General features: G+C 41.8%; 1 protein-coding gene across 1 annotated transcript; it reads right to left on the bottom strand.

Annotated features, from left to right (window-relative positions):
• Positions 1-399: 399 nt before the first annotated feature.
• Positions 400-1,803, bottom strand: LOC124672123 (tyrosine--tRNA ligase 1, cytoplasmic-like). Its single transcript, XM_047208401.1, has one exon. It carries the CDS (start codon positions 1,801-1,803, stop codon positions 400-402), a length of 1,404 nt encoding a protein of 467 aa, XP_047064357.1.
• Positions 1,804-14,540: the final 12,737 nt, after the last annotated feature.

Genomic DNA, 14,540 nt, shown 5'->3' with positions numbered 1-14,540 from the left:
ATGATGGATCTTGTCTACTTTGGTGAGACTGTTTGCCCATAAACAAGAAATGCATGACAAAAAGACAATACAATTATTTATTTATCTGTTATTTCCAAATCTCTCTGGAAATCTCATTCATTTTTTTCCAGTAAAGTAATAATGATGTGTCTTGTCTATAGGTGAGCCTATTTACCCATAAACAAGAAATGCATGGTAGAAAGGCAATAAAATTATTTATTTATCTCTTGTTACAAATTTCCAGGAAAATCTAATTCATCTTATCATCTAGAAATATTATTTATTGATGAATTCGACAATAATATCTTGACTTGGAATTAGAGACCCGTGTATCGTCTGGTGAATCTGTTTCCTCTTACACTTATGCATCTCACTCTATCTTGCTGTCCTTAGTACATATTATCTAAAATATGAATAATATTTCTCCATTGCTTCCACTAGCTTTTTTGCTCCAGCGTTGTCTCTGAAGTGATCTCGAATGGGCTGCAACACCATGTTTAGTGACCTCTCAAGGGCATGTTTCACGTCGGAAGGATGCAGGGCGCCACTTTGATAATCGGAAGTAAACTCTTCCATGCTCACGAAGGTCTTGTTGCCGCCATCGTGTTCCTCCCGAACCACCTCAAACTTTCCTAACCAAGGCAGGATTATATGCTCTACGTACTCCAAACACGGGTTGACTTCAGCAAGATCTAGAGGGCAGAAAGCTTTGTCCATTTTCCAAGTGATGTCATCCTCATCATCCTCCATGAAGATGGCCCAGCTCGGATCGTCGATCATTTCCGTTTCAGGGGATTCTAGTAGGTTAGGCAGCACGTTGTTGAACAGAGCGACTGGTCTAATATTTCTCTTCCCCGTGTCATTGCAGAACTGCCTAGCTACCATGTGGCCTCCGCGCTGATCCAGGCTCAACAGCCACATGTCTGCAGCCTCGTGGAACAGGAGCATCCCTGCGCTCTGCAAGCAAGGATAGAACATCTCGGCAGCGGTAAAATCTCTTCGTGAGTAGGGATCTTTACGCCCATGGCCCCTCGTATCCTTGGATGCGCGGAAACGGAGCCACCTTTTTATTCCGCTCACCTCGCTTACTATTGCAATATGCATGGTAAGCGGCCAGTATACATCTGCATTGCGGATTATCCCGTCTGACAACCACACGAGCTCTACCTTTTGAAGATCCATGCCGGCTGCTTTCCAGACCTCGGCATTGTAGAGGCCAACGGTCTTCATTTCGCCTAGATCGCCGCCGACCTGTCCGCCAATCTTACGGTCCATCCGAGCAAGCCAATCCGCCATCAGAACCTTGACTGTGCAGCCAGCTTTGATCAGCTTGTTGACGTTCATGGCCACCGAGATCCCCTGGGTTATGTGCATGCAGGGGGAGGGGTCACACCAGACGTAGCAAACAGGGGCGCTGTTCTTCTCCAAGAGCAGCCTGAGCTCGTTCTGGTTGACGCAGTCGCCTATGCTCGTCAGCGTTGCGAACCTCTGATCAATGTTCCCGCCAACAGTGTCATCCCCCGTAGCTGTGTTGACAGAAGCATCGGCTGAATTCGCCACCATGGACGAGAAGCTACGGTTCTTGGTCAAGTTTGGCTGGAAGACAGCGACAGCAGGAACTCCCGTGTTGGTACCTTGAAGCGGGTGCTGCGAGCCGTCAGGTTGTACTGGCCGGCGATGGAGGCGGTGAAGCTGCTGTGGCATCTGGCAACCGTGGCGAAGCGCGGCGGGTGCCTGGACGGAAACAACTAGGGGGCGTCTGGTTCCCTTAACCAGCGCCCGAGCAAACGCCCGCGACAACATTGCTTCGACCACGCGCGAGATCAGGCGTCCTCGACGGTGTGTTCCGGCCTGAAAAACCCAATAGGCACCGGTAGTAGACGCCGCCGCCGAGGAGATAGGAGCGACACGGGTGCGGTTTGGAAGAAGTATGACAGATGTTTTCGCTGTATTTGACCTGGTCCTCTCGCATGCAAGTCGCGCAAATCTTTCTTTTCCTACTATTCCTTCGCTTTATTATATATCTTGCTCCACACTCCTGAGGCAACGCAAATTTGGGAATGTGGATTTCCTAATTAGTTGTCCGCAATTAATCTCCGCTCATTGCCGAGAATACAGGAGCTACTGTACGTGCGTTAGCAAGGAAACGAAACTCTGCATTCTTGTCAATGTCTGATACGTACTCGTATAATTTGACAGCCAAATTAAGCACGGTGTGACCAACCTAGCTAATGGCAACACACCAGATAGCATAGAAATGTCGGATAATCCACAGATTCGAGATCTGGATAGAGTTTCTGGGGGAAGAAGAGAAGAGCACAGGCAAAAGCCGTGTTCGGGTTTACGATCGTGATCCAGCATATTGTCCTCATCTCTCGCTACTTGCTTAGTACCGCATCTTCCCGTCACCAGCTGGAGACACCTGGGTTTCAGCTGGGCCTTTCTTCGTTATGGGCTTGACTTGTCGATGTCTTGGGCCAGGTACGTGGCATTCCCCCCTCCTTAGAACCTGCTTGTCCCCAGTTAGGTGCATTTGGATACTTTTGACGAAGCCGCCGTTCATTCTCCCAGGTCGCCCAGGAAGTTGGAAATCCTGACCACTGAACCTGCACCAAATATACTTGTTTATTCCCAGATGTTATGGTGTTAGTATCCAGTACCTGAAGTGGAGTGGTTGTTTCACTCATTGAATGACACTGAGACGGTAAATCCGGTTGAATGTGTTACTGGGCAGGGCTTGCTTCAGTATTGACACATGCACTACCGGATGTATTTTGCTGCCAACAGGTAATTGCAGTTTATAGGCAACAGCTCCAACTCGCTGTAATACAGTGTACGGCCCAAAGTATTTATAACTCAACTTCTGATTTGACTTGTTGCCCAAGGATGTATGCACATATAGCTGCAGTTTGAGGTAAACTTGATCACCTTCTTTGAACTGTCTTTCCACCCTGTGTTTGTCAGCCTGACTTTTCATTCGTTGCTGAGCACGAAGCAAATTTTGTTGTACTAGACGTTGCATATCATCCCTGTCATTGAGCCAGGATTGTAGATCAGGTACCACTGTTGCATCATGCACAGATATATCTTGCAACCCAAAGTGTGTTGGTTATAGCCGTATAACACTTCAAAAGGAGATTTCCCTTGAGCTGAATGGAACGTTGTGTTATACCAAAACTCGGCTAATGGTAGCCACTTGGCCCATTTCTGAGGACAAGATTCAGTCATGCAACACAGATAAGTCTCCATGCATTGATTTAACCTTTCGGTTTGTCCATCCGTTTGCGAATGGTAGCTGGAGCTCATGTTTAATGTGGTATCCGTGATCTTGAACAGTTGCTGCCAGAACAAATTGGTGAAAACCTTGTCTCTATCTGATATGATGACTTTTGGTAACCCATGCAACTTGTAAACATGGTCAACATATGCTTGAGCCACTGTGAGAGCTGTGTACGGGTGAGATAGAGGGATGAAGTGACCATATTTTGTAAATTTATCAATTATCACAAGAATTGTGTCATACTTGCTGGACTTTTTTTTGACGCAAATACAGTGGGGAAGTTCCCCACTGCGTCATTTTTCATTTTTCATAAAACACATATGTACAAGGGGTACTTATTACATAGATTCACAAAAGATCTAACCAATCCTGCAAGCCCTCCTTGAGACTAGGTTTAATTCTATGTCTAATAGTTCCAATACTAACTTTAAAATGATCAAAACATGCTGAAAGATCTCTAGTCTGAGATTCAAAGATGATATTATTTCTATGTATCCAAATACTCCAGCAACCTGCAATCAATGCCTCCTTGAAATAAATATTATTGGATCGTCTTTCTCCATCTATCATCATATTGATATGATCCATATCTTAATTCACTCCATGCCAATCTTCCACCATAGGTTTCTGCTAAAATCACAATGAAAGAAAAGGTGTGCCATCGTTTCAACTGCTTGATCATCACATAATACACATTTGTTACATTGTACATAGAATGATTTCCTCTCCATCATATCTTTAGTATTTAACCTGTCATGGGCCAATAACCAAAAAAAGAACTTTTGCTTCGGCAGGCAGGCAGATGACCATATCCATTTAAATGGTAGAGGTGCCACAGGATGATTAGATAATGTATTGTATACCTTCTTAGTAGAATATGATTTTTCATTATGTGTCAGTTTCCATTTATCATGGGAATTCACATCATGATTGACTGACATAAGAATTTGGCCAAGCTCATTGCATTACTGAGAGGCAATGTTTGATAATGGGATATTAAATAAATCATATATACTTCCCATAGCTATATTTCTAGCATCCTTTACCGTCATCATCTTATCCTTAGCAAATGAGAACAAGTGAGGAAATTTTTCTTTAAGTCTCAGCTCATACCATTTGTCATGCCACAGAAGTGTTGTGTCCAGCCCCAATTTGGCAAGTTATCATATCTTTGAAGGTGGTGATCAATGAAGTACAGTCCTTCCACCAAAATGATCCTTTCTGATGATCTGGCTCAGGTAGTTTGCCATGCTGATAATATGCAGCCCAGATTAAATTGACCCATGGAATATCATGTCTGTTATAAAACTTATATAAAATTTTCATTTGCAATGCCTTGTTCTGCTGCCGCATGTCTAAAACACCAAGCCCACCATCTACCTTGGGCATACATACTTTCTCCCAACTAACCAGACATTTGCCAGATTTATGTATATCCTTTCCTTGCCATAAAAATGTTCTGCATGCTTTTTCGACATGATCAATGTGGGTATAATGGACTTTCATTGCACACATATCATGATTGGGCATAGAAGCAATAACAACTTTGATTGTAACCAACCTGGCACTATATGACATCATATTAGATAGGCCAGACAATCTTTTGTATACTTTGCAGATCATAGGTGTGAGATCATCAACTTTAGGACTGGTAGTGCCCATAGGCAAACCAAGGTAAGTGAATGGTAATGTTTCCACTTTACATCCAAATATTTGTGCAAGATCCTATGCTCTCTGCTGGCTTGTATTAATTGGAACCATAGAGGATTTATGAAAGTTTATTTTAAGCCTAGTACTAATGGTGAATTTCTCCAGAATTTCCTTCATATATAGTTACAAGCTGAGATGCTACTGCCGGCATTATAAGCAATGTGTCATCTGCATATTGGATGACAGGATAGTCATGATCATATGAGAAGTCAAGGGGTAGCTCTAATATACCTTCATGCCAAGCTTGATTGATAATAATCTGCAAAAGTTCAGCTGTAATAACAAATAACAGAGGTGATAGGGGATCGCCTTGCCTTACACCCCTAGTGCATCTAATATTTTTTCCTGGGACACCATTTAGTAAAACTGATGTGGAAGCACTTGCCAGAATATTATTGATCCATGCAATAAATCTTTCCCCAAATCCTAGGTGTTTGAGCATAGTAACAATAGCCTTATAGTCCACCATATCAAATGCCTTTTCAAAGTCCAGCTTGATAATCACAATCTCTTTTCTTGATTTGTGGCATAGATGCAAATACTCAAAAGACCAATTCAAGCAGTCCTGTATGGTTTTATTCTTGATGAAACCATATTGGTTCTTGTGCAATATAGGAATAATAATTTTCTGCACACGGTTAGCAATTAACTTTGTGATGATTTTGATATCCATGCTGACTAGTGATATTGGTCAAAAATCATTAGCAGTCATATTGTAATCTTTGGTATTAGAGTGATATAAGCAGTGTTGAGACTCTGAATATCCACTTCATTATCATATAATTTCCTATATAGATCATAAAACTGTCCCTTGACAATATGCCAATACTTTTTAATAAATCTCCCATTAAAGCCATCAGGTCCTGGCACTTTATCATTTGGCATGTGTTTGATAACTTCATCAATCTCTTCATTAGTAAATGGGACATCCAAGCTTGATAGATCATTATGTGGGATTAAATCATTTAAATCAAACATCATGTTTGTGCTACTGGTAGTTCCCAATCTCTGCTTGAATGCTTTCCATAATATAGCAGCCTTTTGATGGTGTTCAGTAATAATTCTACCATCCTCATCCATTAGGCTAGTGATATAATTGTGTCTGTAATTTCTGGTAGCTACTGTATGGAAGAACTTAGTGTTTTCGTCTCCCAATTTTGCCCATCTAATATTGGCTCTCTTCCTCCAGTATAACCTTTTAGCCTCAATAAGCTTGCCTTGATGTTTCTTTAATATCTTTCTGAAATTTGCCTCAGCTACAGATAATAATCTCTGTTCTTCAAGACCATCTAGCAGTGCTAGTACATAACTGCAGTTGTTGATAGTGGTAGTCAACTGAGACAAGTTTTTGCTCCATCTCTTAATACCATATCTCATTGATTTGAATCTTGCTGTGATATCTTGGGATGAATTCTTGTAGATGCCATTATTGCACCAATATTCAGATACAACCTCATCAAGCCCATCAAATTCAAGCCAGAAATCTTCAAATCTGAAAATATTTGACTTCGGAATATATGTGCCAACTTCAATCAGGATAGGTATATGGTCAGACCCAATATGTGCCATGGGAGTAGCCATGGTATTAGGAAATACAGTAGTCCACCTTGGTGATGTAAAAATCCAATCAAGCTTTTCTAACAAAGGAGATGACTGCATATTACTCCATGTGAATTGTCGTCCTTTTAGTGGTATTTCTTCTAGATCATGTATCTGAATAAGAGAATTAAACAACACTATAGTATTATTATTGCCACCTGGTCTGTTACGATCTTCATTGCCACGGATCATGTTAAAATCACCAAGTATCATCCATAGATCATATGGGACTGAATCTAGATTTTGCAGCCAACTAACAAAGTTATTTTTTCCATCAACATGACAAGACGCATAGATATTGGTAATATACCATGTTTCACCCGACAAGTTGCAAGTCAATTTAACTGTGATTTGAAATTCAGAGCAACTTATGATAGATCCATTAAAAGCATTACCATTCCAAATAGTGATCAAACCCCCAGAGTTACCAACAGATGGTGCAAAAGCGAATTGATTCAATCGACCGGGACATAATTTCCTGATATAAGCGTTGTCAAATGTCTCTCTTTTTATTTCTTGCAGGCACAAAATATTACAGTTGCTCTCATTAATTTTATTGGAGAGATCATCCCATCTGTCCTGGGAATTAACTCCTCTAACATTCCAATCTATTATTTTCCAATGTCCGTATCTATCCATATATGCTTATAGATAATAGATTCTGTGTGGATTGCAAATATTGCATCCATACTCGAGGAGAAAGCAGATCAAATGAGTGGGTGCATACCAGGATGCAGGATGAGGTATATCTATGATCCCTTATTACATCACAATATATATGCAGCAAAGGATATATCATCAAAGAGGGTACTGGTATAAAGGAGTAAAAGATAGCAGGAATAAGATTGTTCTGAGAAAACCGGAATAATGATCCTAACTCGAATAAATGAACTGGACTTGAGAAACCCTTCCACAAAGTCAAGGCTAATGATCTCCCATGCCTTGTGTGGTATTGGGAGAGGCTGTAGTAGTCCTAGGCTGCCAACATGTTCAGATTTTGCCTACTGACAGACTGTACAATGCGCCACATATGTCTTGATGTCCTGTTTCATATGGTTCCAAGCAAACAGAGCACAAATCTTGTTATATGTTGCTGTGAACTCACTGTGGCCCCCAATTCCACTGTCATGCAGAGCTAACATGATAGCATCTTTGGCTTCTTTATGATTCCCTAGCCAAATCCTGTTGTTATACTTGATAACTCCATCATATAGTGCATAGCCATTAGCATTTGGACTGCTAACACTGAGTTGTGTCAACAGTTCTTTGGCTTGAGGGTCTGCTGGCGTGTAGGGAGGCAGCTCCTTGTGACGGTAAAGCACACGTCCGTTGGGAACCCCAAGAGGAAGGTATGATGAGTACAACAGCGAGTTTTCCCTCAGTAAGAAACCAAGGTTTATCGAACCAGTAGGAGATGAAGGCCACGTGAAGGTTGTTGGTGAAGGAGTGTAGTGCGGCGCAACACCAGTGATTCCGGCGCCAACGTGGAACCTGCACAACACAATCAAACTACTTTGTCCCAACTTAACAGTGAGGTTGTCAATCTCTCCGGCTTGCTGAAAACAAAGGATTAAACGTATGGTGTGGAGAATTATGTTTGCTTGCAGAAAATAACAGAGAAAAATGATTGCAGTAGATTGTATTTCAGATGTAAAAGAATGGACCGGGGTCCACAGTTCACTAGTGGTGTCTCTCCAATAAGATAAATAGCATGTTGGGTGAACAAATTACAGTTGGGCAATTGACAAATAGAGATGCACATACATATCATGATGACTACTATGAGATTTACTTAGGGCATTATGACAAAGAACATAGACCGCCATCCAGCATGCATCTATGCCTAAAAAGTCCACCTTCAGGTTAGCATCCGCACCCCTTCCAGTATTAAGTTGCAAACAACAGACAATTACATTAAGTACTGTGCTGTCAACACCCGGATTTTTATGTCCAGATGCCTATTATGCCATACCTCGCAATCCCAGGAAGATTGTTGTTGCGAGACATAACAGTTGATATCATAAGTCATCATTCATTACAAACCATCATTGTCTTACAAAAGGGGATCACATGATCCAATATTACACAAATAGTTGATCTATTGATCAACGAACAACATAGTAGCGGAAGCGTAATAGAAGTGGACTATCTAGTTCCACAGGTCAACGCTTGACGTTAGGCGAACTCCTAGTTGTTGTAGACGTCCTGCTGGCCGTCATCCTCATATTGCTACTCCTCTTCATATTCTGGCCATTTGAATAGCCAGGGACACAGCCGTGAGTACTTTAAAGTACTCGCAAACTAATACTATTGTAATTACTAGCAATTTTATTAAGGGGATGCTAAGCTCTAGGTCTATTTGCATAAAGCCAGTTTTAGTTCATAAGCATTTCATAAAAGATTCTTCAAAGGCTAACTAACTCAAGTGGGAACATTAGTGTCATTCCCACAACTCAGTTGTGTTTCAACTTCAAGTCACCATTTCAAATTCACCATCATTTTCAAGAAAAGATCTAATGACGGAACAGTATGGCCTTGATGACCCACAAGTATAGGGGATCACAGCAGTCTTCGCGGGAAGTAAAACCCAATTTATTGATTCGACACAAGGGGAGACAAAGAATACTTGAAAGCCTTAACAGCGGAGTTGTCAATTCAGCTGCACCTGGAAACAGACTTGCTCGCAAGAGTTTATCGATAGTAACGAGTTTTATAGCGATAGCAGTAGTGAAATAACAGCAGCAAAGTAACAAAGACAGCAGCAGTGATTATAGTAAACAGCAGGATTAAAATACTGTAGGCACGGGGACGGATGAACGGGCGTTGCATGGATGAGAGAAACTCATGTAACAATCAAGCAGGGCATTTGTAGATAATAATAAAACGGTGTCTAAGTACAAATCAATCAATAGGCATGTGTTCCAATTATAGTCGTACGTGCTCGCAATGAGAAACTTGCACAACATCTTTTGTCCTACCAGCCGGTGGCAGCCGGGCCTCAAGGGAATCTCTCGGATATTAAGGTACTCCTTTTAATAGAGTACCGGAGCAAAGCATTAACACTCCGTGAACACATGTGATCCTCACATCACTACCATCCCCTCCGGTTGTCCCGATTTACGTCACTTCGGGGCCATTGGTTCCGGACAGCGACATGTGTATACAACTTGCGGGTAAGACCATAAACAATGAATATCATGATGAAATAATAACATGTTCAGATCTGAGATCATGGCACTCGGGCCCTAGTGACAAGCATTAAGCATAACAAGTTGCAACAATATCATCAAAGTACCAATTACGGACACTAGGCACTATGCCCTAACAATCTTATACTATTACATGACCAATCTCATCCAATCCCTACCATCCCCTTCAGCCTACGGCGGGGGAATTACTCACACATGGATGGGGGAAACATGGCTGGTCGATGGAGAGGCGTCGGTGGTGATGATGGCGATGATCTCCTCCAATTCCCCGTCCGGCGGAGTGCCGGAACGGAGACTTCGGCTCCCGAGACGGAGTTTCGCGATGTGGCGGCGTTCTGGAGGGTTTCTGGCGACTTCGACTTCCTCCCGTGCGTTTTTAGGTCGAAGGCAATAAGTAGTCCGAAGGAGGGCGTCGGGGGCCAGCCGAGGCCACCACACACTAGGGCCGCGCGGGCCCCTCCTGGGCCGCGCCGGCCTAGTGTGTGGGGCCCTCGTGCCCCCACACGGCTTGCCCTTCGGCTCCGCCAATATTCTGGGAAAATAGGACCTTCGCATAAATTCCGAGGATTTTCCTGAAAGTTGGATTTACTGCACAAAAACGAGACACCGGAACAGTTCTGCTGAAAACAGCGTTAGTCCGTGTTAGTTGCATCCAAAATACACAAATTAGAGGCAAAACAATAGCAAAAGTGTTCGGGAAAGTAGATACGTTTTGGACGTATCAACTCCCCCAAGCTTAGCTTATTGCTTATCCTCAAGCAATTCAGTTAACAAGCTGAGCGATAAAAGAACTTTCACGAACACATTTGTTCATATGATGTAAATATTCTCATGCTATGGCTAACACTTAGGCGAGTTCATAATAAGATACATGCAAATAAGATCATCCAATAGCTATGTCAATCATGGAAAAGTACCAACAATTAATAATAAGCATCATGAATCATGTATATAAGCAGGATTGCAATGTTCATAAAAGAGTATGATAGAGTGGTATCTCGCTTGCCCATATTTGATCAGCAAAACATAAATGCTCAGGCACCTCTGAAGTTCATAGAAAGACTAGAAATAGTGATTGTCAAAGATAAAAGCATCAAAGTTATACCACAATCAATCATATTTTGAGACAAGCATATTACACTAAGAATGACAGTTGTGCTCTCAAGAAAGTACTCAAAGAAAGGATGGAGACTCAATGTAAATGTAAAAAGATTGACCCTTCGCAGAGGGAAGCAGGGATTAACATGTGCTAGAGCTTTTCATTTTTATGAAGACAGAAGTAAAATGGTTTTGAGAGGTGTTTGTTGTTGTCAACGAATGGTAATGGGCACTCTAACTACCTCATCAACCGGACTTTCAAGAGCGGCTCCCATGAAATTTTATTTTTGGGTGGCACTCCTTCCAACCTTGCTTTCACAAACCATGGCTAACCGAATCTTCGGGTGCACGCCAACAATCTCATACCATGAAGGAGTGCCTTTTTATTTTAGTTTTATTTAGATGACACTCCTCCCCACCTTTGCTTTCTCAAGCCATGGCTAACCGAATCCTCGGGTGCCAACCAACAATCACATACCGTGGAGGAGTGTCTATTTATAAATTTATGAAAGTTAGTTAATTGGGGCTGGGAACCCCGTTGCCAGCTCTTTTTGCAAATTTATTGGATAAGTGGATGTGCCACTAGTCCATTGGTGAAAGTCCGTCCGGAGTAAATGACAAGATCGAAAGATAAACACCACATACTTCCTCATGAGCTATAAAACATTAACACAAATTGAGGAGCATTTTGAAGGTTTACAGGTAGCACATGAAAATTTACTTGGAATGGTTTGAAATGCCATGCATAGGTATTTATGGTGGACACTTTGGAACAACTTGGTTTTCATGTGTTTGGAGGCACGAGCAGCGTTCCCGCTCAGTACAAGTGAAGGCTAGCAAAAGACTAGGGAGCGACAAATCAAGAGAGCGGTAGCTTGTCATAATCATGCTTGCGGCAAAATAAATTAAGCGAGGCATAAGAGTGATACAAGAACTGCTGAAGCAATGTAAATCATTGAGGCTTAATTGACTTTTGTTCAGTCATATGCATACGTGAGCATGTGCCAAGTTAATTCAAACGAATTATTCGAGAGGAGGATACCACAATATCATACCTATTTATGAATAAAACAATGCAAGCAAACATCCATGACATGCTACTCATATTAATAAATTGGAGCTTAACATGAGAGATCATGAACTACTAGACTTTCTTAAGTGACATATACCTCACATGAACCAACCAAGCATGCTCATATGGATGAGTATATGTACAAAAATGAAAACAAATAGAGTTCATACCAGCCTCTCACCACAATCAGATTGTCGTAGATCGTCATTATTGCCTTTTCACTTGTGTAGCTTGAATAATATGGAATGAAAACCACGCTCCAGCCACCGAAGACCATTGAACTCATAAAGAACTTTACAAAACCAAAGAAGAACAGCAAATATTTTTGGTGTTTTCGAATTTGAAACAAGAACAAAAGGAAACAAGCAAACAAAGCAAAATCTTTTTGGATTTTCTTATAGCAAACCAACGATAGCAAATAAAGCAAAATGAAAGCAAGAAACCAAAATAACAAATGGTAAAGAGAAACAACAGAAATATTTTTGGTCTTTTTGTGTTTTAGGAAAGAAACAAAACAAAAACAAGAGAATGAAGACTAGAAGAAACACATAAAAGCAGGATGACAGAAATCTGCCAAAACCTGACAGCAGTACAGAAATCTATTTGTACAAAAATCTTCCGTTGCTCAGATCGAAAAGTGTTCAACTAATGAAAGTTAGATAACAACCTGGGGAACATGCACAAAAATTGGCAGCTCAAAATAACGTTCTGGCTGTGCGCACGAATTTTTCTAGTAACAGTCCAGAATCTGTTTTCAGGCAGCACCTCCCCAAATATCATCTTCCTCTCATTAGAAAACCACTCAAAGAAACTAAACAAGTATGTACAAGTATCCAGCAACCATAATATGCAAAGAATGAGTGATGCCGGTATACCTCCCCCCAAGCTTAGGCTTTTGGCCTAAGTGGAGATCAACCCCAACGAAGGTCTGGGTTCCATGCCGGTGGATCATACATGGCGTAGTCATAATAAAGTCCCGATGCAGAAGAAAAGCGTGGAGGCTCCTCATGCCCAGCTTGTGGATGCGAAGAACTTGCTGCATCGGATGACGAGTCGAGGTGTTCCTCGTCCTCCTCCGTGTTGTCTCTTGCACGATGGCCTCCTCCCTCTATGTGTGCATTAACGCACTTTCCGTGGCTGACCAATCCTCCCTGGAATCAAGGTTAAACGAGGCAGGTGCGAGGCAATCCTACTAATTTTTCAGTTTTCTTAGTTATTCTCCAAGCTTTCTTGTAAAATGTTATTCTATAAGACAGGTTGCTCAAATTAGATGAATCAGAAACAAATTCATGCTTAATCATGGAGACTATATCAAGTTTCTCTATGGGAAGTTGAATATCAAGGTGGTGAGGTTCCACACCATGCATAGCTAATAAACGAGAGGCGATGAGACCTCCACAAATTCCTCCCTTCTCACGGTTAGTAGCAAGTCTGTTGGCTATCAAAGCACCCAAGTTATAAGTCTTATCACCTTGTAATGCAGCAGCTAGAAAGGCTAAATCCTGGATAGATATTTTACTTCCATTCTTTCTTGCTAGAACGCACTTGGTGATGAAATAAGCAAAGTAGCGAATAGCTGGGAGTTGAATGCTACTGATTTTACCACCATCCTCTGAGAAGCTTCTTCCATGACAAATCATCTTGAAAAGGTCCAAGAACTCTTGCGGCGATCCTCTTATCTTCTCGCATGATCCCCATTGCGGCACTCTGATTGCTGCACAAAAATCATTGAATGGCAAGTTGACGAGTTTTATTATAAATTTTGTACTGAACCATGGGGTTAGATCGCGACCAATTGATTTTAAAATCCTGCACTACGAGACATAGTCGGTTTTGCATATTGGCATGGTTCACCATCAACAAAATCATCCAACCCTGCACGAGAGATTAGACTTTGAACATCTTGCAAGATTCATGCACTTCTCATAAAATCCACGCACGGGTAGTAAGCGGGGTATACTCCTTCTTCGCGGTGAACTCTCATAACCTGTTGCACCTCCAATTCTTGTTGGTTGAGTTGGTGCCTACTCCCTTCCATTTTCTGAAATTTTTCAACAAACAATATAAAATTTGATTTGGTGACATATAATCGAGAGAAACTACCATAGGAACTTGCTAGAGTACTAAACATGCATCAAAACTAGTTTATACATCTTAGAACAAGCATGCAAGCTCACTAAACATGTTACCTACAGCAGCAAAATATTCAAGATATACTCCACCAAACAAAATTCTACTTGGATGGTTGGAGGAATCACATACCGAAGAGCAAATGTGCCAAATTTCAGACAGAAATCTGGGCTGAGCAAAGAGATCGAGAAATCTGGAGCTCTTGAGCAAAAACACGAGTGAGAAGAACCTGGTGCGAGTTTTTTCGGGAGAGAGAAGAGAATGGGAGGAAGGGATGATGAAGTGGGGCAAGGGGGACCCACACACCGGGGTGGCGCGCCCCCTTGCTTGCCGCGCCGGCCTGTGGGGTGCCACCCTGGGGTGCCCCACTGGTCATCCCCAGGTGCCTCGTCGAAAAATAGGACCAACAGTATAATTTTTGTGAATTTTTGAAAACTTTGAA

This window comes from Lolium rigidum, chromosome 7 (genome assembly GCF_022539505.1).
Source record: "Lolium rigidum isolate FL_2022 chromosome 7, APGP_CSIRO_Lrig_0.1, whole genome shotgun sequence".
NCBI lineage: Eukaryota > Viridiplantae > Streptophyta > Magnoliopsida > Poales > Poaceae > Lolium > Lolium rigidum.
Note: the sequence above shows the minus strand (reverse complement) of the source record. Positions and strands in the feature narration are given on the sequence as shown.

Excerpts from the sequence above, each read along its gene's own strand:
- LOC124672123 (XM_047208401.1), bottom strand. The coding sequence starts at position 1,803 with ATGTTGTCGCGGGCGTTTGCTCGGGCGCTGGTTAAGGGAACCAGACGC.